General features: G+C 40.0%; 1 protein-coding gene across 4 annotated transcripts in view; it reads right to left on the bottom strand.

The window, feature by feature from the left end:
• Positions 1 to 1,322: 1,322 nt before the first annotated feature.
• The window catches only part of Rfx3 (regulatory factor X3), a 239,861-nt gene continuing 215,502 nt past the window's right edge, over positions 1,323 to 25,681 (bottom strand). For all 4 annotated transcript variants that reach the window (XM_059259371.1, XM_059259387.1, XM_059259379.1 and 1 more), the window contains 3 exons: positions 21,590 to 21,743; positions 3,935 to 3,977; positions 1,323 to 1,701 (listed from right to left, as the gene is read on the bottom strand). In XM_059259371.1, coding sequence (XP_059115354.1) covers positions 1,460 to 1,701; positions 3,935 to 3,977; positions 21,590 to 21,743 — 439 coding nt within the window. In that variant the 3' untranslated portion in view covers positions 1,323 to 1,459. The remainder of the gene's footprint in view (positions 1,702 to 3,934; positions 3,978 to 21,589; positions 21,744 to 25,681) is intronic.

Here is a 25,681-nt window from a genome sequence, read left to right as displayed (position 1 = left end):
AGCTCCAAGGATAAAACATAGACAAGTCCACTCACAGTCACTCAGAGAGAAACTGAAGTTTTTGTCTCTTTGTTTTGCTTCATTTCCCCCTAAATTCCCCTTGAAGAACATGTGACCTGTCCTTACTTCAGGAATCTGAGCATGACAGGCACACTTTACCAAATGGATTGAAGAGTTATTCACACGAACAAAATAAACCTTACTAAACCTTAGCTCAGTTCTGTTTTAAGGCACCATGTAATAGCCGAGGTACGATGATCCCTGATGTACATTCTTCAATGGCAATGGTCCATCCAGCCACCTAGCCAAATCCTATAGAATCGGGGTCAGCAACAGTGAGGTGTGCCAGTCACCCTGCCTTCAGGTTCTGTGTAAAATTGAAATCCATGTACTTTAGAAACCAGGAAATAACAATATGCAGGGCGCTACATTCCTTGCATTCTATACATTTTCTTTTATAATAGCAGCATATTGAACTACTATTAGAAAAAAGACCTGGAATAAAAGAAAGTCATCCAAATGGAATGGTTTCCTGTATGTCCAGCTCAGTATAAGTAGCATGTACACTTAAAAAAAAAAGTCAAGTCATTTTTCAGCTTCAGTATCTAACTATAACAGCCCCACTTAAGAGCAGAATGCATCTGTGCAGTGGTCCCAATACAGAATCAGTAGTCTTTAAACAGAGGAACTGGTATGCGAGTAATAGTTAAAAGTCGATGCCTAACGGAAGCTTGCATTGTTAACATGGTGTAGTAGTTTTATGTACACAAATTATGTACATATTAGCATAATCTCTTGCCATCCTGTCATTTACCCTGAACTGATAAATGCACAGCTCAATATTTTTCAGAGAAAAATAGATGACCTTCCCAACCCTCTAGCACTATAATAAAAACGCTCTGTATTCTCTCTGTACTCCAAAATGTTATCAAAATAGTGTCTTATGGTTCTGTCCAATGAAAAGCACCTTTCAGAAGCAAATTTGATGCATCTGCTGCCAAATGGGCATGCCTCCAGTGTAAATCAAAGAAATTCATTTCTTTTGATATTTCACAGAAGTGCATCTAATTAAAAAACTTACACATAAAATCATACACCAAGACTAACAATCAACAATAAAATATTTTAAGCTACAAAATGTAAATTACTTTTTAATTATGAAAAAACAAAAACAATGACATTACATGTTGTAAAAATCCTTCTTGACACCTGAAACTAAGGGGACGGGGGGGGGGGGGGGGGGGAGAAACTCTTATTATTAAAAGGCAAATAATTTGTGTTAAAAAAAAAAAAGACCTGGAAAAATACATACACCCATTCCATTTCACAACTCCAAAAAGGTAACGTTCAGCACAGATAGACTTTTGACAACAGTCAACCTTCAGGCTTGTTAAACTTTCAGCTTAAGCCCAGTATCAGTGGGGTTAAAGACGCTGGAAAAACGGTTTTCCTGCTGCCCTTAGACTGCGGTGTAGGTGTTGCCTGTGGCGCTGCACTGCCTGATGGTCTGAGTGCTCGTGACGATGTGCTCACTGTGGATGGGGCTCAGGAGGCTGGGCTGCACACCACTCTCCAGGACCGGCGGCATGCAGCCGACGACGGGGAAGGCCTGGTTCAGCTCTGTTTTCTCTCTTTTGGCCTGAGGCTCGGAAGAATCATCCAGGTCTTCATCCATCTCACTTTCTACTTCACTGCCTTCATCTGCACAAACACACACCACCGGAAGACATCAACACACGCGGCAGAGTCACCTGAGCATACCGGCTCCCTCAGAAACCTCAGCTTTCCCTAGGGGAGGAAGCTTGTAGGCTTTCCTCTCCTGGGATTTTCTTCCCCTCAGTGCTACAGTGAGACAGCCACAATTCTTTCGGATGTTTGGAATTTTATATAAAATTTCTGTATTGAATAATGGCATAATTTGTGGCATCATAAAGTAGTTACTTTGGCATATTATACTGGTCTTGGGGGAGGGCACACAAAAATTTAGACTATGTTTTGTCTATGCTGACTTAATGTAGATGAGGCCTGTGCTGTTCCACAGAAAAACTCCTGCACTATGACTCATGATATTACTACTGTGTAACTATTGCTCTACAGACAGCTAACACCAATTGAATAAATTCTTAATTCATATGCTAAGAAAAAGCTAAATAATGAAGTGGTAATGTGAGATTTAAAAAATGCACGAAGGACTTCTTTGCTGGCAGCACGAATACTGTAAATACTTGCAATTCATTTCTGGAAATTAAACATATAAAACATTCACTTTTGCTCCCAAATTTTATTACATTGATATAACTCATTTTGTGGAAAAACCCCACAAAACTTCATGTTCCATTTGTAACCTGGGGAAGTCCCAGGGTTAAGGGTAAATAGAACCAGCTGTACCCCATCAAAAAGGTGATGGCAGGTCACAATTTCTGGCCTCCACGCTCCAAAGTGAAAAACAATCAAAACCATATAGCAAACAGTAGCAAGAGGGCAAACTCCCTGTGAGTAGGCCAGGGATGGGAAGAGTAGAAGGTCCTGTTATCCATCTTGTAGATAGATAGCCCTGAGAGAACAGTCTGAGCACACTCAACAGTTCTCAATCCATCTGATTGGGTCTGTCTTCTCTGAGTGACAGGGCTCCTTAGGATAGGCAACAGTGCAATCTGGAAAGCAAGCCCTTTCTCCAGCTCCTCAGGACAACAATGAATTCTATAGACATCTGTGCTCCTTTCTGCGAACCCACTTGAGTTTAGTTGCACAAAAGCTACAGTGAGGTACTCTTGGGGTTGACCAAATTCTTTCCTTCTCCACTTTATGAAGAAGACTGGAGGTAAGTAATCACCCACCTATTTTCCTGAAGGTTACTACTGCAATTCCACAGGTTGTATCTCCGAAGCAATAACATGCTGGGGGAGTCTAACTTTCTAATTTACCCGCTCTGGTACTACAATGGAAATTAAGCCAAGAACAGTAGTAATAGCAACTTGTCAGAGAGGGATATCCAAAGAGTGATGATACAAACATGGCTCTAGCATAATGCTTTCTGCTCAACAGACACGGAGGGGGCACACTGGAAACCACAGGCAGCACACTTGGGAAAAGAGTGCTGCATCTCTTTATCTCTTTGTAGACTCCCAAGCCCTTCCTTTGGCCTTAGTTTCCCTAGAGGCTCTGCTTAGAAGGTATAACTGTAGTTCTCCCTAGAAAATCCAGTAACTATAACAATTCCTCAAGTCCCAAGCAAGAAGATGGCTACATTTACTATGGTGTTGTTTTACTGAAAGACGTGTTATGATTTAAAACTGCATCATCATTTTCATAGGTTGTTCTTATAAAGTCGGGCAGGATTTGTGTGTTCTAGTCTCACTCAGCTCACCTTTGACCCTCCTATTCTTTTATTGCATTGTCTTATTGACCATTAGGTTCTTCACGAGTGCACATCGTGCATACGCAGCAGCACACACTCGATTGGCAATGCCAGCGTTGATCTCTTTATCCTTCTCACCTGAACCACTACTGTGGCTTTACAATAAACATCACTGTTCTTTTCCATTGAAAAGTTAACTGACTAGTAGATGGGTAAGCTAAGGGATCTTTTCCTTGCCTGGCCTTGAATAAAAACCTCTGGTCCAATATTAGAATTTTCTTCCAGGATTTTGGTCATGGTCAATAATTGTTATTTATATTGAACTTCTGTGAGAAAATTTAAAGACGTTTGGGACTGCATTGAAATTCACTTTTCTGCATCCAATACACGTCACATGAAGAAGACACGTGGGTGGAAGAAACAAACAGCAACATTATGAGGGATGCCAAGGACAGCTGGCTCCTGCTGTCACCCGGGTCTGCTTGCTACATCCAGAGGATCAGAGTGCTGCACAGTCACACTGCTTCCTCTCACAGGATCTCAGTCAAAAAGTCCTTCAAAGTTTTCAGTTCTTACCTTTATCCAGATTTCCAGGAGACACAGCATTTAAATCACCGAACTGCAGAATAACAGACATTTGTGCAATAGTTACTACTTGACAGAATAAAAGAACACTCTATCAGTCTGTGGTAAAAACACCACTCCATGACTTTTTAAAAGTGTGAACTGCTGACCATTTTGATCTCTAACTAGAAAGGCCACACAATTTTCCAATCCAACGTGTCAAATTTGAAGTTTAAAATATGTCGCGATCGAGCTGCCTTCACCTCTCTGAGAGAGGATAACAATTTTCTTTGGCTTCCATGCTCCGTTTTACTTTTATTTCAATTCAGCAATGAAGAAACAGGCCTGGCTGACCTGGATGGTGATGGGTGTGATGAAATGGATTTGGAAAAGCCCCCGTCAAGCAGTATACACCAGCTCCTCTCCCCCTGCTCGGCCAGTGAGTCCGGCTGGGGCCTTCCTTAAGGCTGGAGCATGGTGTAGCAGTCGTGGGGACACGCTCAGCAGTGAGAGGGACGAATACAATGCGAGCTCCAGAGATGAAATATTCTTTATCTCACATTTTAAAATTTGAACCTTCTCTAAATTAATTGATGCTCTTATTTACCAAGGTACGAAGGCCCCATTTTTTAAAAAAGGAAAGGCATTTGCTGCAGGCAATGTGAACAAGAGTTCTCAGCACTGTGGAACAATTAATAGCCATGGGCATAGATGTTCCTTTCTACTTTGGTTCAATAGCTTGATGATAATTTAACAGCAAGAAAGTACATTTTGAGTCTCTCAGGGGGAACAAAGATAGATACACTAAATAAAAAACTGACTAGCAGAGGTACAAAGCTAATCCAAAAGAAGCGAAGTGAAACGCAAAGCATCTGCTTTTAGAAAGGATTCCACAGTATTTTTTTTCAAAGTAGTTATTAGAAATTCAGATTTCTCAACAGACTTAAAAAGGATGAGACAGAAATTCTACTTACATTCGGAAGTTTGCTTATAAAGAGTTCCATGATAGGAGTATAATTTTCATCTACAAGGTATGTCTATAAAGTAATAAAACTGATCTTATTTTGCAAACATGTACATGTTGTTTCTTTTTCCACCTAAATAAACATTACCTTCCACAGTAACTACCTCAGGAGCGTATACATTTATTCCAAGGTAAGGGTTCTGGAATATTCCTCTTTGACAGTCACTTTCAGAGTAAGTTTATGCATAATTCCAGAAAGTTCATACTGCCATCTAACTTCCAATTATGACTACATATTTTTGTTCACTACACTTGGTCTTGGACATTCTTATTTGCTTATAAAGAGTTCCATATTCAAATCAAATTCATCTTTGCCACAGTTCAGGATATTATAATAATATATCCTTTTACTCCTTATGGTTCTTAGCGTTACAACAGAAGATTAAGGAGAGGCATTCCACTCCTTGGCTAAGCCACTGTTAAGCGACTTTCTGGAATAAATGCATAGCTTTTCCAGGTGCCTGCTTCTAACGGAAGGGGCCTTCTCAACATGTAACTCCTCCTCCATTTGCTGGAGATGCCATCCCACTACTTCACAGCTGTATCTGACTGGGCAACAAAATCCTAGCTGCTAAATTGTTATTTGAAGAGAATCCCAAGTACATGGGCCCAATCCCTGTGTACACTTAAATAAAATTCAAACTATAAATTATATATGATTTTGTATCACAGAATTTAAAATAAGCAACAAATATTCCAGGAATTTTTTATCCACCTTGGGTCTTAGTTAAACATTTGGGATGGTAGACAGAGAATGTTCAAAACTGAGGATCGTTATATTATTTCTGATTGAAAGCACATTTGGATTTTCATTTAATAACTCTTGGGATCCAGTTCTTGAAATAAACTGGCAGTCATGACTCTAAGCACAATCTGCTTATACAAAGGTGAGGACAGGTTGTGTATCCCTGATCTAGATGCTTGGGAGCAAAAGGGTTTCAAGTTTCTGAATTTTTTTCAACTGTTAGAATATTTGCAAACATATAATGATTATGGGTGGGACCTAAATGTAAACATAAAATTCATTTGTTTCATATATAATTTATATACCTAGTCTGATGGCAATCTTAGACAGTATTTTTAATGTACACGATTTTTGAGTGTAACCCATCACATGAAGTTAGGGGTGGTTGACACTTGTAGTTTTATAGTGGCACTCAAAAATGTCATATTTTGAAATATTTTTAATTTTTGGATTATGGTGGTTCAAATTATATTGTATTTGTTAATTAAAAAAAAACCCTTAAAGTCATTTGTTACTATATGCAAAGGTTTTCTTTAGAATGTTTCTGCTTAACTTGGATGTGTTTGACTATTCATAACACTGAAAATAAAATCCCCAAAACCTGAAACCACCTATTGTTACAATCATTAGCAAAATAGCATTCACACACAGAGTGCTTTTCAAAAGGCCCTGTGCTAGATGATGTACAAAGAGCAGCAAAGACACTACCCATGCCCTTATATATCTCTGGGATTAATGACAAAATTCTACACACACAGCAAATGAAGAAAATAAATGAGAAATCACAGAATCCAATGAAGAAGTGAAGGTATTTTACTAGCCTAAGGAGAGATTTTTTTTATATGGATTTCACATGAGAAGAATATACATGTACGCATGCACACGCACGTGCGCACATGCACACACACACACACACACGATAAATAATAGGGGGAATTAATTTCAACCCTATAGTCAGGCTGGGGTAAGATTCAGAGTCAGTCCATCTGTTCATTTATTCAACATTTAATGAGCACTTACTACAATTGAACACTGACCCAAACCAGTATCAGTCAGATCAATTTGGAAAATGCTCTTATGGAAGTACCTGCAAGAAGTTGCTTCTGGTATGAAGGCTAGCAGGAAAATGAGGCAGCCCAAGAAACCTCAGGGGTCAAAATGAGAACTGGAAATCAACTGCACGGGCTTAAGGTTTGAGCAGCTGATCAAAGAAGCAGTAGAAAGGCATGAGAGGCACTGAGAAGAGAAGCATGGAGAGTGGGCAGATGACATGGACCTGCATCAGGCCAGAAGAGAAGGGAGCCATCCATACAGGACGTGGATAGAAATTAACAGGGGGGGCTCCCGAAAAAGCCCAGGTTTTGTAAAGTTCTAGTTCCAGAAACTAGTGAAGCTCCTTTTATAGAGTTTTCCTGCTGTAGGAAGGACTGGAGCAGAGAGGAGCTACTATGTATTGACATGAGAGCACGTACAGAGTGCATTTCTTAGTGTGGCCTCAGGGTCACTTTCTCAATGCACTTTCTTGAAGGAGTCTTTCCCAGCTCTGTCTGAAGTTCCTCATTCCCCACTGCTCCCAGTCACTGGACCAGTCACTTGCTTCACAGGGCCTTCTGCAGGGACCTGCAGTGCTGAACATGTCTGCTCATCTAGTGTGTGTTCTAACTGTAACACTGGTGCCACAGCATGAGGACTGTGTCCTGTCACCAGTTCATTCCAAACCTTAGTGTGGTGCCCGATACACACAGTGAAGAGTACATAAATGCTTACCAAACACATGCACTTATTCCTTCATTTCAGCCTCCCAGACAAAACTTAGGAATTTGTCAAGGCAGAGGAACTGGATTCGTCCCATAACTATGGAAAACCGGGAGTTGATTTGACTACCACCACATAGTACATATGTGATGTTACATTTGAGGTCAGGTATTTTCATCTTAAAGTCATGAGGGAGAAACAGATTTGGGGGGAGGGTCAGTGAAAGGGGATATAGAGATCTCACATTTCACTAAGGAATATAAATGTATAAATTAAGGGATTTAAAAAGAGCTCTTGTAGAAAATGCATGGCATTCAGTACACATAGGAATTAAAATTATGTCAACCAGATGAACAGGAAATTCTGTAAAGTCAGAACCAGCATGGATTACAGACAGGCATTGCATGGATGACAGGCAGAAGCTGCCTCATCTAGCTCTGTTGTGTTTGAAGAGAAAGACTTCTTGTCTGAGAAACCATTTCCTGTAGATCCTAACCAGAGATCCCATACTGAATCCCCCTGAGAGGCACAGAAGCCCAAGAGAATATCTAAGCAGTGCAGCCTGGCAGCCTGGCAGCCTGGCAGCTCACAGTGGGAGCAACAATGGCTACAAAGCACAGGTGGGAAGCAGGACAGCATGCCCAGGGCACTCCTCAGTGGGTCTCTGAGAAGCCTAGAGTAGGAGCCTGATAGCAACCAAGTAGTTGAAGAGTAGTTCTTTGCAGGATACAGAGGCTTCATGTACCTAAGACGTTTATTAGGATCACAGAGGTGAAAACTGTCAGTGACACAAGGTAGTCAGTCCGGAGAATGAAGTAGAAACTGAAATTGAGAATGTTAAAATGTATGGGTTCGAAGACGAGAGCACCTTTAAGTTCCTCATCCAATGAAGGCCTAGAGAGCAAGTCTAACATTGCAGCCACACAGTAAGGGATAAGGATAGCCTGGTTTGTGAGCACCATTGCATGGTTCCATGAGGTCTACACTGTACAGAGGATACTGTCAGATACCCAGGCCATATATACAGCAGAATCCAAACTTGGTGTTAGCACAGGCCTGGTAAGCATTCCCACTGACCCTGAACATCAGCAGCTGACAGGCCATGGGGTGAGGAAAGCTCCAGCTAGACGCTTCTTCCTCCATGAGTGTCAGCTGTGGTAGGGGATGTCTACATAGACTCAGGATGAGGGCATGCTGGCCTATGGTGCAGGCTAGTGCTCCAAGTAGCTGCAACTTCACATACACATATATGGGAAGACAATGTGGATGTATACATATATGTGCATATCTGGCTAGCTACTGCTGATCAAAATCTAATAGGCACCAAAAGCACATTAATTATAAAAGTCTTTCCACCCCCATTTGTTTTGTTGTTGTTTGTTTTTGTTTTTTGAGACAGGGTCTCTCTATGTAGCCCTGGCTGTCCTGGAACTCACTACTTAGATCAGGCTGGCCTCGAACTCAGAATCCACCTGCCTCTCCCTCCTGGGTACTGGGATTAACTATGAAATTCTCTAAACATGGTTTCTACTTGCTTATTGGAAGAAGATACCTTTGTCTTTTTTTGTTCATTGTGAGAGAGAATCTCATGCAGCCCAGGTTAGTCTTGAACTCACTATTTATCTGAAGTTGGCCTTGAACTTTCTGCCTCCTGCCTCTACATCCCAAGTGCTGAGATTATAGGTATATGCTCACATGCCACTCTGTCAATTAGTTTGCAGAGTCTGTACTGACTCCTCCCCTTACTCCTACCATTTTACAATCATGTAGGAAACCTTTCATCATTCCTGTTAGTCAACATTGAACTCAAGCTTAGCTATGACTGTCTAGACCTCATTATATCGACGCTCCTCCCTAACTCTGGTGTTTTCTTTCTAATTGACTTATTTCCCTAGTCTATTTAGTTAGTTGTGTTTTTCAAATCACTGAATTAATTTGCCTCTGATTATCACTTTGGCTACATACCAAAGAATGCTGCTGGATTCTTTGTAATTCTATGGATTATTTGATTCAGTATTCAAAGTCTGTGGGCTATTTTTCTGTTACAATACAGTATTATTAAAGCCTGCATTATGCTTTGTTATCTTTTCTGTTTATTTTTGGGTCTGAGTTCACCTTTGTTGGTCTAAAAAGTGATGATCTAATTATACAAATTATTGTTTGAGATTATAAGTACACAATCAATTAAATCTTAAGGAAAGACAATCAAATACAATCTTGGGCAATGCATAGAATTTCAATATTTATAAACTTATGCAAAAAGGGATGGGAATGGAAGTAAGTGTTTACTATGTGTCTGTCTGCCTCTCTCTCTATCCTATCTACCTCACAATGCCAGCACTGGGCATCTGGCTGCTGGGCTGGCTCTGACAGTGTAGACCTCACAGTATCCCAGAGTAGTGCTACACAAGCAAGCTTTCTAAGGTCGTTGTTGCTGCAGCTGGTGATGTGGGGGTGGTTCTCATGAGCCTGTCTGGAGGACAAGGCTGTATCCTATTCCTTACAGCATGACTCCATCTTCACCTTACCTAATTTAACCCTCACAATATTCCCATAAATACTGGGCTTGTTTTACTGATGACAAAACTAAGACTCAAGCAAGAATAAATATAGCCTTTGAACTCTCCAGTTTAAAGTGATGAGTACAGCAGAACAAGAACATGCAGGATATAGACCAGCTTGACTGGCTTTAAACCACAACTCTGCCACTACAACTATGTGACTCTAGGCCACTTATACTGTTTAAGCTTCTGACTTCCTTATCCATGAGTTAAACAGCTTTATCACCAAGATTAAACATGTACATTTACCCAAAAGTCTAGTACAGAGACAAAGCCAGACTGTCTTCATGCCCATTTTCCTGTTATCATGGATAGAACCCTAAACTTTCATTCTATAACCTTTAGAAGATGATTTCAAAGTGAATATCTCTCAACTGAAGAGGGCTGTAGGAATTCTAGTCTGTTAGGCTTTGGCTTGAGGTTCTGAAATGATACATTCCATGTAGGGTTGGGGCTGGAAGTGATTTTTTTTAACATTGATTAAGATTTTTATGTAAACAAACATCATGAGAAGGGGTGGCTTGTACAGGGACTAGACACACATATACTGAGTGTTTGCAGGGAAAGTGGAGATCATACAACCAGAAATGATGAGCAGCTCAGATGAGTGTTGGCTAATTTTTTTCACTTCCACTCTGAGAAGTAAGTAAAGGAATTCCCACATGGAGGTAGTGAGACTGTTCACATGCAGATTTAGAACTTCTTGAGTCAATCATAATCTTTTTTTTTTTTTGGTTTTTCGAGACAGGGTTTCTCTGTGTAGCTTTGCGCCTCTCCTGGAACTCACTTGGTAGCCCAGGCTGGCCTTGAACTCACAGAGATCCGCCTGGCTCTGCCTCCCGAGTGCTGGGATTAAAGGCGTGCGCCACCACCGCCCGGCCGAGTCAATCATAATCTTTTCAGCATTCTGTTAACATTCTGGATTTTACAAGTCACATAATGCTCAACAATGGTCAATGGTTTGTGCTTTGTTTAACCAAGGCTAAGGTTAGGTAGTGCCAACTATTTCAGATGCTTTCTATGGAGGAAAGGTATGGTTTAAAATTCGAATTTTAAGGTGTTGTGAGCATTATTTTCCTTAAGTATCCCCCAAATGAGAACAGGGGTCATCAAACCATTTTGCAATTAGCATTGCTACAAGGTTTCACAACTGGGAAGTGGGAGGTTGCTGACAAGTAATTTCTAACTTTATTCTGCAGGGAATACTGATGTTTACTTGGAAAAGTACTGAGTTCCTTGGTTGCTTTCTCCTATGTGTGTACTTTTCCATATATTTTCTAATAGTGTTCACTGAAACTGGAAAAAAAGATCACGCTTTCTGTCAGTTTGCTCTGTACAACGGCAGCTTTCACTCTATCACTGCTCATGGCCCTGCTCTTTAGGGTTGGCCCGATGCCCTGGCAATGTGCATATATGGCCCCACAAACTGCAGCATATTTAAGACGCAGCTCTGACTGTTCAGGCTCTTTGTTCCCTGCGGATATAGCAGCATACTTATCTTCACACTGTTTCAAAATCTCTAAAAAACTGTCACTAGAGAGCATGCAGGTAGTGAAGTGTAAGGCAATGCAGGCCACAGCTGCTTTGGAAGAGAAGTAGTTTCAAACACAAGAATGTTCACCATCATCATCAAGCCAAGGCCAGAGCAGGGAACAGTCTGCTGTTCTGAGCCTAGTGGAGTGAGCATCCTGGTTTGCCTTTCCCTGGGTTGTCCCCTCCCCCTGCCGAATTCCAGGCTTCCTTTCGGAGCCTGTTTTCCTCTCCAGCCTACCTTTCTGTCACACTGCTGTTTTCTGGAATCTCAGAACTCCCCGCCCAATGGTCCTGAGTTCCTTCCCAGGCCTGTGAATCTCTTCAGAGATAAGTGTGAATGTATGTGTGTGTATGTTTGGGGCGGGGGGGGGGGCAGCCAATTCATTTTCAAGGTGCAGAAAAATCCTGAACACTAGCCTGAGGTGTTCACAAGTGAGTGGACTAGAGGAGAGGTGTGCAGTGTGCAAGGGTAGAGGCCAGCTGCAGCTTTGTCTCTGTTTTCTGGCACAGACATTGGAATAGACAGAAAGTTAAATGTACGCCACATGTCCTTAGTTATCAAGATATATCTGTTAATGGTAGATGAATGGAGCAGATTTTTTATATATATATATATAGTTGGTTCACAACATCTCAAATATTTAGACATATGAAACCCCTGGTCCTGCACATGTTAGGTTGAGGGTGGAAGAACACGCTTTATGCAAATTAAAAAAAGACCATGTATAGAAGAGAAAGAACCCTCCCTGCTCCTGACCTGATTGGTTCCCCTGAAGCCATATGCAATATCTAATAGCAAAGAACGGCTTTAATTTATTACAGGAGAGAGGAACTGGAGTTTGATTATAACTAGCTGTCTTAGGGTTTTATTGCTGTGAAGAGACACTATAACTACAGCAACTCTTACAAAGGAAAACTTTAATTGGGGCTGGCTTACAATTTAGAGTCTTAGTCCCTTATCATCATGGCGAGAAGCATGGTGGCATGCGGGCAGACATGGTGCTAGAGAGGCCCCTGAGAGTTCTACATCTGGATCCACAGGCAGCAGGAAGAAAGAGAGCCACTGGGCCTGGTTTGAGCATTTGAAACCTCAAGACCCACTCAAATGACACACTTTCTCCAATGAGGCCACACATCCTAATCCTTTCAAATAATGCCTTTCACTATGAGCCCATGGGGCCATTTTCATTCAGACCACCACACAGGCAGTAGTTACACATGGAGACAATGAGATTGAACAGGATTGGAAACATGGTCTCTTCAAGATAAATATGAATTAGATTTGTAGAGCTTCCAGCGGCTTTGTTCTTGGTCCATATTCTTGTGGAGACCATCTTTCCTGACATTTTGCGCACTGTATTTTAGTAAAACAATGGCATGAAGAAAAGGAGAAAAGAGAAGTTTCCTTAAGAAAGGAACTTTCCCACTCTAAATCAGGTATACATCTACAATCATCATGCTCAGAAGGCTGAGGCAGGAGGATTGCCATGAATTGGAGGCCATAAAGCAAGTTCCTGTCACAAAACGGAAGAAATAAATAACACCAAGACCTTTCCCACACTGAACAAGGGCAGTTTGTCTTTATTAGTGGGATCAGCAACTACCACCTTCTCTACAACAGAGAGCCACAGTACAATGAAGTCAACTTTTCAGGGTCACTTGGGGTAGGCCCAGGATCATGAAGTATGGCAAACAAGCCAGTAGGTGGCACTGTCATGCTTAATCTATGTTCAGGAACCTTAGCTTGCTTTCTCCAAGCAGCCACAGGCCAAAAAGTTCTCTAAACAACCCAGTGACAGATACTGACTGCTGCAGATGTCTCTTGGGGTCTACAGTGACTATTTCAGTTGTTGAGGTGTTTTAAGCAATTTTGAATTTCTGTTTTTGTTCTTTCCCCCCACTTCAGGATATCCAGGACCTAAACAAATACCTAACACCTTGGAGAAGATCTCTGAAGTATTCTAGAAGGTACACTTGGCCTGGGGACTCTACTTCCTTGAGTAAGGAAATCTCATATATGAACCATGAGAGCCAAGAAGAAGTCCTGTGAGTTGGCAGTCTGTCCTTCCGTCATTCCTTTGTATTTCCCTCAGTGATTAGTTTCCAATACTTATTGTGGGATTCTCTTTATGCTCACAGAGGGGATGGAGTGGTTGTAGCTACTAGCCAGCAGGAAAGGGGACTCAACAGAGGAAGTGGGCTGATGGAGAAGATCCTGAGGGAGGTTGGTGATTACACCTGGACTTGTGGTGTAATCAAACTTAAACCCTTCTCTGTGCTGTAATAAATAGGCAATATTATCATATGCCAAGAGAAGACGAACAGAATGGCCAGCTTGGAGAAAGGAAGGAAGCAATGGAAGAGTTTTTAAAGAGCCAGTCCCAGGACTCTGGTAGACGGTGGTACACAGGAAGGGCTTTTTCCATGGCTAATCCAGGGTGTCGCATTTATGATTTACTTTCAGGCTGTCTGAACTTATGCTAATATAGGAAAGCAGACTTAGAGCTGAAACCAAACAACAAATTTTGAAATAAATTTCATTTAGATCTGGTGTGTGTGAAGGAGCTAAAAGGTATAATTTGTTGTTTTCTAATACATCTGACCTTCCAATTGCATATTTCTTAAACCAATACTGCATTTAGCTTGCATATTCTAAATATCTAAGAAAAAGTGAAGGATAGGGTAGCAGGATGACCAAGAGGCATCTATAAAAACCCAAGAAAGAAGCCTTGGAACAAAATGATAAAATATTACATACTAGGCATTTGGTTTACATGTTATGAGAGAGAATGAGCATGCACACACATTTATGTTTGGGTGTTATATGCTATGGATATAAGGTTAATAACATAGTTCCTATCTGGAAAAAATATGCAAGTGTAGATGTAACTGTCTTGTTAAATAAGAAACACAGAGCCAATGCAGAGATGAAAGCCCATGCATGTAGATGTAACCAACCGTCTTATTAAATAAGAAACACAGAACCAATGCAAAGAAGAAAGCCAAGAGATCAGAGCTAAGAGCCTTACCCACCTGCTGCAGCTAGCCTCTTCAGCCAAGAGAGACCTACTTCCTGTGTGTTTGTCTTTATATAGACTTTCTGTTCTGCCTTCTCATTGGTTGTAAACCCAACCACATGACCTCCTTGTCACAGCCTGTTTGTACAGACCTCCAGACTTTCTATGGTTGGTATTGAGATTAATGGGATGTGTCTCCAATGCTGGCTGTATCCTTGACCACACAGAGATCTACCTAGCTCTGCCTACCAAGTGCTAGAATTAAAGGCATGTGCCACGAACGTCCAGCTCTGCTCTGGCTTGCTATTAGCTCTGATCCCCAGGCAACTTTATTTATTAACATACAAATAAAATCACATTTCAGTACAAATAAAATATCACCATACATGCAAGCAATTTATATGATGACAAATTTAAGTGGGTATTATGAGCATTGGTTATTGGTGTGTGACTAAAGCATTCTGTCTGTTTAGTTTTGGCAACTGCCATTTCTGGCTGGTGACTTTCCACTCCCATTGGCCTTCATGGTGAAAGGTGACACTAATACATCTTTTTGGAGTACTAATAAATGTGAATCTAAAACACCTAGCAAAGTGACAGGATCTGACTTTAATTAAAATGTTAGCTAGGGATAGTAAGCTTTATTACAAATAACAACATAGCTTTTGACAAGATTCCATACATCTTCTGTTACGGCTATTCAGATAGTAGCTTTTTCCTGCAAAAACTTCAACTTGTAATATAGTTCCCGCTTTTAAAATATGCTTTACAGCAAGTCTGCTGTTCTACAGGCCTAGTATACCACATTCAGTATACCCTAACTGCCCTATAGACTCCTACTCACTGGCACTGTTAGCCTTTGGTTGATTTTAGGTTAAGCTTCCATGCTTATGTGCACGACTGTACTTCCTCCAAAGGGTAGCCTTTAACTTCACGATTACCCCAAAGTCTGTCTGCTGAATTCTGACTATTCCTCTTTGGTTTTTAGTTTTTTCTCTTCCTTTCATTCTGAATATATTAACTTTGATGAATCCAGGAAATATTTTCTCCAGATAGTATTACTATAGGTTGTTTTCCATATTTATGTTCAGAACTGGACAATTAAAAAATCATTTTGTTTCTATTTTTAGATTTCAAGTCAAGATTTCATTACTCTAACCCAGGTTAGCCTCAAACTCAAAATTCTTTGCCTCGGGCTTGAAATGCCCACATTACAGGTATGTGGCACCATGCCTAGCTCATATTTTCTATTTTTTTCTTTTGAAATGTTGGCTACAGAGGTGGTTTAGAACTAATAATATCTGGGTATAGTTATGATTAAAAAGAAGTCAAATTATATATAATTTATTTATATATAAATATATACATTAATATATAATATAATTCAAATATATAATATATATAATATATATATGCTTGCCATGAAGGATCATTTTATGAAGTAACCTGAATTGTATATATTCATGTTAGTAAACTATGTATTTAAGATGTAAGATACACACACCACAGCCTTCCAAACAGATTCTAAATGGCCATAATTTTTTTAAAAAGGATATTTTTCTGCTCAATTTGGCTTGTCAAGAATTGCATAGAACGTTTTATGGTTTTTGAAATTTTCATTTACCAGGTTTAACAGGTGTGCGACAGGTGTAACTTGTCTATCTTATACCTACTCTTAAAATCTCATCACTGTCAGAAAATCTATGTGCACACTTAAAATACTAATATAAACATCTGAAAATTACATGAATTCTGACTGTAAATAAATTCTGTTTTCTGTCATGTAGTCAAAAACAAAAATAAAAAGCAACCAAACAAACAACAAAACAGACAGGAAAAAAAAAGAAAGTCTACAATCACAAATGCTTCAAACGACATAGTAGGGATTGTTAATGTAGCAGCCGGCTGCCATTTTGGAAGAGACTTAGAGGGACTGTGAGGTAGCTTCTCTCTGGCAGACTAATATGTCCTCACTGAAGCAACTGAAATGGCTGCATTACTGGTGAATATTAGTGCATTCAAAATAGATTTTGTCTGTTTACTGTGTTTGACTGAAAACATGTTGATCTCTCACCTGCTCAAATAAGGCAACATTAGTTTTAAGATTTATTTACTGAGCTACTATGAGTGAAAAGATACACTAACTGTTTTAAGTAGTTTTAAGTTTAAAGGCTTTCCCTTTTTCCGACCTAGTTAGAGATCTCAATCTCCCTCCCTGTCCCAAGGAAAGCAGTAATAAAGTCAAAACAAATGTCCACCAAAGTCACTAGTACTTCACATAGCTGCCCTTGTGACTTCTAAAGTGCTTGCATTCCAATTCTACCCAGCCTAGAGCAGGTAATGAATGCAGTGCATCAGCAGCAAAGAGTGATCCAAAGCACATTCTGTACCTTCTTTGTGAAAACTACTCAACCATTCTGTGTACAATTTCAGCACCAGCACAATGACTACAGGGGTGTGGGGTGGGCTCACTTGAAATCTTTGGCTTCTTCGTGGCCCCAGTCCTCCCAACTGTGGAGCATGACAGTGTTTACCTCATCTTTCTCATGAAAATTTCTCACTGGCCATGATGTCTGTCTTAGTTAGGGTTTCTATTGCTCTGAAGGGACACCATGACCACAGCAACTCTTATAAAGGAAAACATTTAATTGGGGGTGAGGGCTTACAGTTTCAGAGGTTTAGTCCATTATCATCATGGAGGGACATGGTGGCATGCAAGCAGATGTAGTGCTAGAGGAGCTGAGAGTTCTACATCCTGATCCGCAGGAAACAGGAAGTGAATTGTGTGCCACACCGAGCATAGCTTGAGCATAGGAGACCTCAAAGCCCACCCCCCAGTGACACACTTCCTCCAAGGCCACACCTACTCCAACAAAGCCACACCTCCTAGTAGTGCCACTCCCGTTGGGGGCCGCTTTCTTTCACACCACCACAGTCTCCACCTCAGTAGTTCCATGTCACTTTTCATTGGGCCTCTGATGACTGACACCATGCCTCCAAATTCTCTAACTTCTTAGAGTATTTTATTTCTCCTCTCAATATTATTTCCTTGGGGAAGCCTTCTATGGCCTTCCCAGGCAAGAGTAACTGCTCCCCACGTCAAGCATCTCCTAATCCCCTAAACCCTTTCTTTATAGCACTGAGAATTTGTAGCTATGTGGTTAGAGAATGCTCAATAAATATGTATCTCCTATTGCAATACAAGTTCCTTGAAGAGAGAGTCAAAATCCATTTTGTTTACTGTCATAGTCAAATCATAACAGAGTTGTTAAGAAAATGAGTCAACTAATTTTAGAAGGAAGAAGTCTGGTTTTCAACACAGGGAAATGTGGCTTATCCCAAATTCAGTTCCTTTGACTTGAAAGTTCTGTGTTATCTTCAGGCATCAAATTTTCATTTATACAAATCATATGGAGAACCATGCAATTACTACTGGGTAAGCTTTAGAATGAGAAGTGAAAGTCCAAACTAAAGATAATAGGCTTGAATGACACAGTCTATGAGGACCAGGTCTCCCTGAGGAGCTGATATTTAAACCATAAAGTAGGAATTAGAATAGGCAGCGGAAGGTGCTCTGAGGGCTTCAGGGAAAAAGAAGCACTTACGCAGTAGTCTAGAGATGGAAAGGCATGAAGGCTAGCATAGTTGTAAGAGGGGCAGGGGAAGTGAGAGGCTGAGGCTGATGGGGAGTCAGGGCTGGGTTTTAGATGCCTCTTGTACAAGGGGTGAAATTTCTTCCTTAATTAACAGAAGAGTAAACTAGTGAGGAGCTTTAGGTAGGGAATAAGACATAAGACAATACTGACTACACAATGAGTGATTTGAGATTGGGAAGGCTTAGTGAGTGGTTGGAGATGGGTCAGGACAGACATGCAAAGATGATGCTCAGACAGGATCATTGTGACCTCTACCAAAACAGAAATATAAGCAGGAAGCTCAAGATCAGAATTCAGCTAAGTATATAATAAGTTCTCAATATCAACAATTGTTGATTTTTATGATGATGTTATTAATGATCATTAAACAGCAGTTGTTTGTAGTTCCAGGAAACGGTGTTCCTACTCTGTGTGAAGGTACTTGCAAATTTGGTGTCTAACAAAGGCAGTTCCCCTCACCCAATCCTCTCTTTACACACACACACACACACACACACACACACACACGCACATGCACGCACGCATGCATGCACACGCGCCTCTCTCCTCATGCACTGCACATGCATGCACACCCCCACTCAGAGACTTTATTTATTGAGACAGTGTCTCATGCAGCAGAGGCTAGCCTTGAATTTGTTATATAAACTAGGCTGGCCTTGATCCTCTGTTTTTCCTGCCTCCACTTCCCTAGTGCTGGGATGACAGGCATGCACACTCTACCATGCCCAGAAGGTATTGGGAAGAGTAATTCCAAAGGGCGAAGAGAGGGTAAATTTAGGATATCTGAGGAGCCCAGGAGGTGGTGGTAGTGGTGTGGAGGAGAGGGAGGCTTTCTGTTTCTTGACTACCCATCTCCTTTCCACAGATAAAAATAATTTTAGATAAGATAGTAGGATTAAGACCAAAAATGTGTGCTAGCTAAAAGGCTTCTGAAGTATAGTACTATGGGAGACTGAATAGAGAAAATCAGCCTTGGTTTTCTTTGTGGACTGAATGGTGCATTAATATAGATAGTAAAAAGGATTTTCTTACAAGCTGGGTAAGGGTACAGTAAGCAAACAGATTAGGATGTACATTTAGAGCTCTGATTTTACAGAAGCTAATTTATGTTTTATTGTTATACCTATGTTTTAGTAATATATCTTTGCATTATGCTATAATTTATCATATTCATTTGCAACGTATTCATGTAGTTAAGAGTTTCTATTACAATGATTATGTGGCAGTGTTGAGAGTGTATCTCACTTGAATTTTGCTGAGCTACCACTGGCTGCAGGCTCATGCGTGGAGGTGGCTAAGCCTTCAAAGTGTGATGGGTTCATGCCTTTGTTCTTTAGACATGCAAGGGAAGCAAAGACCATGCAGGGTAAGCCACATGGTGACAATAAGAATTAATGTTCACATTATCCTGTTCATTCTGGTAAAGATTTAGAGGACAAGAGATGTATGGCAAAGTGTTCAGTGCACTAAAGAGCACATCCATTTCAGAGTCTTGAGCCCTAAGGCAAGAAATCTTCCATTCCAACTGGGCATCTTATAAGAAGACATCTAAACAGCTACAGCAAAGGACAAACCCTGATTGTTTGGCCTATTATTTAAAAGCTACAGCAGCTCTTGCCCCATCTTACACATATCTTTTCAGGATCATTTAAACACAATCATACAACAATGTACACATCAGCAAATTGCAAAGAAGTCTTTTTTAAAAAAAACTGAAAAGATTAATATTACAAATGATGTTAAAAATAACTGACATTCAGGGCTGGAGAGATGGCTCGGCCATTAAGGGCATGGTTGCTCTTCTAGAGGACCTGGGTTCCATTCCAGCACCCACATGACAGCTCACAGCTGTCTACAACTCCAGTCTCAGGGGATCTGACACTGTCTTTTGGCTTCCTTGGGCACCAGGCATGCATGTGGTACACAGACATAAACACAGGCAAAGCACTCATACACTTACAAAAACTTTAAAATGGACTGTTTGATGTACATTTTACTTATATTAGAATACTTGCAGTTTACAGTAGAACTGACAGAGATGCTTAAAGTATTTTAATGATTTTATTTCTTTTACTGTTATGTTTATTAAACAGCAATAGCAGTATTAATCTTTGACAACTCCCCCACCTCCTCTGTGTGTGTGTCTGTGTGGGTTTATGTAGGCCAGGTCAACATCTGATGTTTTCCACTAACCTGTCTATCTTAAGTTTTTGAGGCATGATTTCTCACTGGCCTAGAGCTCACTGATTAGCTAGACTGGCTGGCTAGTGAGCCCCCGAAGACTCTGTTTCCCAATACCCCAGTGCTGTGACAACACATGCACATAACTATGCCTAGCTTTCCACACAGGTGCTGAAGATCTGAACTCAGGTCCTCAGCCTCGTACAACAAACGTATTACTCATGGAGTGATTTCCCCTTATTTTCTTGTTTCAAAACAAACAAACAAAACCAAAACCTAACCATATATACATAGGTCAAAAATGAATATCTTTACTGCTTTGGGTATTTTGTGATTTTATGTCTGACCTGGCATAATTTACTAAGGTATAAAAAAGTACCCCAATTCAATATAATAAAATGAGCCAGAACTGAATTATTTCAACATTTGTACCTATTGCTCATTATATTAACTAATTCTCATTCATATTATTGTAAGAATTACCACTTTCTGACACTGGGTATGGATAAGCCATTTTTATTATTATCTAGAAATTCCAGAAATAGAACTCACCCCCACACTGTTAGTGACACGGGCATGGGCTTGAAAATCAAACTACGTGTTTAGCAAAATGTCTTCAGTGTTTACTAGCTACAGAACCATTGACTATCCTATATCCATGTTCTCTGCATTAACCTCAGATGCACACTGATAAAGTAGGGAAAAGGAGATCTTAATAATAAGGACTGTAATAAGTTAAGTGTGTTATCATATATGCAAAGGATGTAGAGCCATGCTTGCAACACAGTAAAAAGCACAGTCATCATTGCCATCATCATAGCCCTTCTGAAGCCAAACCATCCATTTCCTTCCTGAAGACTGGGGAAGAGCCCATAAACTACATATTTAACTCGTTTTGTTTTTCTTGGTCCTTAGCTTTATCACAGGCATTGGGCTTTCTTATCTCCTACTCAATAGTTCTTCTTTTTTAAAGTCTTGTGTTTCTCAAAACTTTTTTTTTTTTTTTAATGTGGGTACATATAATGCAGCAAAACATTCCACTGACATGACAGAATCTTCAACTTTAGAATTCTGTGACTAAAAAACACAACCAGTTCCTTGTGGGACTGACGCTGCTTTAGTCAATCATTTATTCATAGTTTGAAGTGTAATTAAAAACTGAACAGTACCACGTAGTTCTTGAAGCCCCTCTTACCTCGCCCATCACTGCTATGGGTGTCTCTCCTGTTGCTTGAGCAACACGATGCTCTACCAAGTAGAACATGTACTCATCATAGAGTAGCCGGATCAGGTGGAAGGAGCCGAAGCTAGCAGCACTGCGCAGGGTTAAGTCCCGAATGACCATGGAGCTGCTCAAGAGAAAGGGCAGAGATGAGCCGGAATTAGTGACCAACGTTATAATTAGTACTCTTAAAAGCAGTTAAGTCGAGAGACTACATGAAAACACGGCTTTAGAGTACAAAACCTGTGATAGAACAATTCCATTGTTGAAAGCAGTTGGCTCAACTCATTTCAGTGGTGGAAAGAGGTTGTTCTCACTAAGGCTTGAGCCTGATCATCACCAGAGCCAGGCGGGTCTTCGTTAGAAAAGACCCTGCACTATTATAGGTATGTCTGCCTTTCCCATTGTGCTCACAAGAGGATCACAACTGAACAGAAACAGCTGTAGAAAGGCTGGAGACTCATCCCTGGTATAAGGAAAATCAATTCAAACTGAACATCTTCTTGATGATGAGTGACAGTTTGTCATCTCTAAATGACAATGATCCTTAGAGTGTACTCTGTGCCCAATTTCACACAAAAATATGAAGCAAAGTTCCCTGAACCGTCAGTCTAAATGGAGGCGAATATGTGGGATTCCAGCACGTTCTGTTGAAAGGTAAATTTATTGATTCCAGTTTCTTGGTGATTTTCATTTCAATTAAGGTGATTTTCCCCCCACTAGAGATGGGAATTATAGATGAAGAAATGATTAAATTTTAAAACCACGAATATTTAATGTATATATTATACAAATATGAGCCATATTGACAGAATAGTAATAATAAACTTTTATATTAAAAATATAAATAAGTCCAAATAAAACTGTGGCTTTACCAAAGATGTATCAACTAATAAGCTTCTTTTATACTTCAAATATAGCTGTAAATCTGTGATTCACACTGAGAATAATGTATGTATTTATGTTTGCATGTTTTATACCAGTTTTTATTCACTTGCCTTTTTCTAAAGCTTTTTGGCTGGTAAATATTAAAACTGTCACTATATTCCCATGAGGAAGAGGCAAAATGTCACAAATGAAAGCTTTATTTTTGTAATGACTAATTATAAAATTCCAGGCAAATAAAAGAATAGTAAGTGAGCTTTCCTTTTGTTTTTCACTTCATTTTTTCAACCTTGTAAAAACAGATTCAAATGCATCAGGTTCTATACATTCACTTTGGCAAGTGACAGATCACAAAGTGTGACAGCTGAAGATAGAAGCTCTGGGTTCTGATGCTGGCTGTTTGCTACTTGACTCTTAACCACAAATAGGCAATTTCCCTGAGGTTGTTTTCTATAGGGAAAATGAAAGCAGTGTTTTTAGTCTTAGCTAACTTACACAGTTATTTTAAAGGAAAAATGAATATAAATAAATATAAAAGAATATAAAAACAACTTATAAATAAATAGAATGCAACAAATATAATTTATTATGTTTATTTATAACACAACAAACCATGCTATTTGTAATTTGTCTATAGAAGAATGAAGATCATTATATGGACAGCAGACTTCTCATTTACTTTTTTAAATCATTGTACAAACAGAAGAAAAAGTAAAGCTTGGATGTGTCTAACTAGACCTATTTATCATATGCCTTAAAACAAATACACACAAAAAAACAAACCAGGGCCTCACTCTCTAGTCCAGGCTGGCCCACATCTCATTACGTAGCTTAGACTGAAATCCTAGCAATCTTCCTGCCTCAGCTTCCTATGTGTGTAGTTACAGGTGGCCTTTGTAATCTTGTCTACAACCACAGAACCATTTTTAAGGCTTAAAAGTTAGTCTGAGAGTCAAATGAAACAACACATAGTCGTTCCCTGTATCTATGGCTTTGATTTTCTTGGTTTCAGGCACTGCAGTCTAGTAATATGAAATGAAAATTCCAGAAATAATCAACAAGTTTCAGACCACATGTCCTTCTGCACAGAGTGATGAAATTTACTTTCTGGCTCCTGCCACCTGGGATGCAGCTCATCTTTTTGCCTAGCAAGTCCAAGCTGTATAAATGTCCCAGAGTGCAAGAACAGTGATGTTGGGGAGTGAGTATACCAAATTACTAGAAAATGGGCCCTTAAGTAAGAAGGTGAAGGTTGTTGCCTTTAGGGAAAAAAATTCAATTCTGAAATGCGACTGATAGTAAGAATGTATCTTCTATCTGTGCAACTGAGACAAAGGGAAATAAATCCATTCTAGGTTTGTTGTCACACTTCAAACTGCAAAAGGTACAGTCATAACTTGTGATAAGTGCTGACATCAAGATGTCAAGGCATTAATACCTGAGGTTGAGTAATACTGGTGGTTCAGGCATCTACTGAGATGCTGGGATATAGCCCTCATGGATAAGGCAGATAAGTGTACTCCAGTAAGAACGAGCAGTCCTGACATGAGAATGGCCGCGTCAAGAATGCGACCTCAGGCTCAGGAGAGTGGCAAGGCCTTCCTTGTCTCTGATTCAGGGGAAACAGCACGACCTTCCTGGGTCAGGCTCAGGGAATGGCAAGGCTTTCCTGTAGTCTGAGTACAGATGTTAGCTAACTATTGACCTTTAGCTAAAAACTATGTGCAAAGAATACTAAGCACAGCTTCCTCATCCCAGATAACTTCATGTCCCCTGAGAATGCTCCCATACAGAGACCCCTTCCTCCTTCAGGATGTATATAAAGAATATGCTGAGTATCTGGGCTACTGGTATGTCTGCATCTGAGTGTACAGTCCACCCAATCACACTTCTCAGTTACTTGAGTCTGTCTTTCTTAAGCTCCCATCACTCCCAGTAAGGTTTCCAGGATCCAGCCATAAAGGTCGGGGTACCTAACATATGTGGGATCTTAACAAATCGGGTCATTACCACAGTACTGAATATACTACAGTTAAAAGTATATTCATTACAATAAACAGTTCCAGGTAATGGTTTCTTTGTGTCAATGAAATATCTTAAAACACTCCTCAAGTGTTTATAACTCTAATGCATAAATGAATTATTACAAATGGAAGAATAGCTTCACTTATGTGCCAAATCCCTAAAATTCAATGATACATTGCTGTGGGATGGTCTGTATGGCAAATATGTTGCTCTGATTGGTCAATAAATAAAACACTGATTGGCCAGTGGCTAGGCAGGAAGTATAGGCGGGACTAACAGAGAGGAGAAAAGAAAGAACAGGAAGGCAGAAGTAGGCACTGCCAGCCGCCGCCAGGACAAGCAGCATGTGAAGATGCCGGTAAGCCATGAGCCACATGGCAAGGTATAGATTTATAGAAATGGATTAATTTCAGCTGTAAGAACAGTTAGCAAGAAGCCTGGCACGGCCATACAGTTTGTAAGCAATATAAGTCTCTGTGTTTACTTGGTTGGGTCTGAGCAGCTGTGGGACTGGCAGGTGATAGAGATTTGTCCTAACTGTGGGCAAGGCAGGAAAACTCTAGCTACAATACATCATCATCCACTTGTAAAATAATTTACAAGCATGTAAAATAGTAATTTTTTAAAAGTAAATATTTCTTTTTCCATGGGAAAAATTTAAAGCACACACACACACACACACACACACACACACACACACACACAAACAAAACCCCAAAACCAATGTAACGTAATGATTAAATGTCTAATAACATTCAACTCAAAGTGAGTAATCTTTAAAAGTAATCCAAGGGTAGAGTAGTCACTTATAACTCCATCCATCTTGCTGAACAAAGATGGTAGATATTTAAAATACATTCCAGGAATGACAGGTAGCTAACAAAGATACAAATATAAAATTAACCTTATTCAAAAGTAAACACATTCAAATTAAAGAGAACACCTGTTACCTATTGCACTATGAGACCGTATTATAGTCTGGAGGAGGGGGGAGGGGAGAACAAACTTTACTGTTTCTACAAGTGTTCCTGAGGATTCTATAGAAGGAATAGGGCAGTATTTATCAAAATGTCAGCTCACTGAACAATACAGTTCTAATTCTAGAAATTTAGACAATAAGCAAAGTTAGTTTTAATTGTAGCAACTCCTTCCCCA

This window comes from Peromyscus eremicus, chromosome 1 (genome assembly GCF_949786415.1).
Source record: "Peromyscus eremicus chromosome 1, PerEre_H2_v1, whole genome shotgun sequence".
NCBI classification, from domain to species: domain Eukaryota; kingdom Metazoa; phylum Chordata; class Mammalia; order Rodentia; family Cricetidae; genus Peromyscus; species Peromyscus eremicus.
The sequence above is the reverse complement of the archived record's forward strand: the minus strand, read 5'-3'. Positions and strand labels throughout refer to the sequence as shown.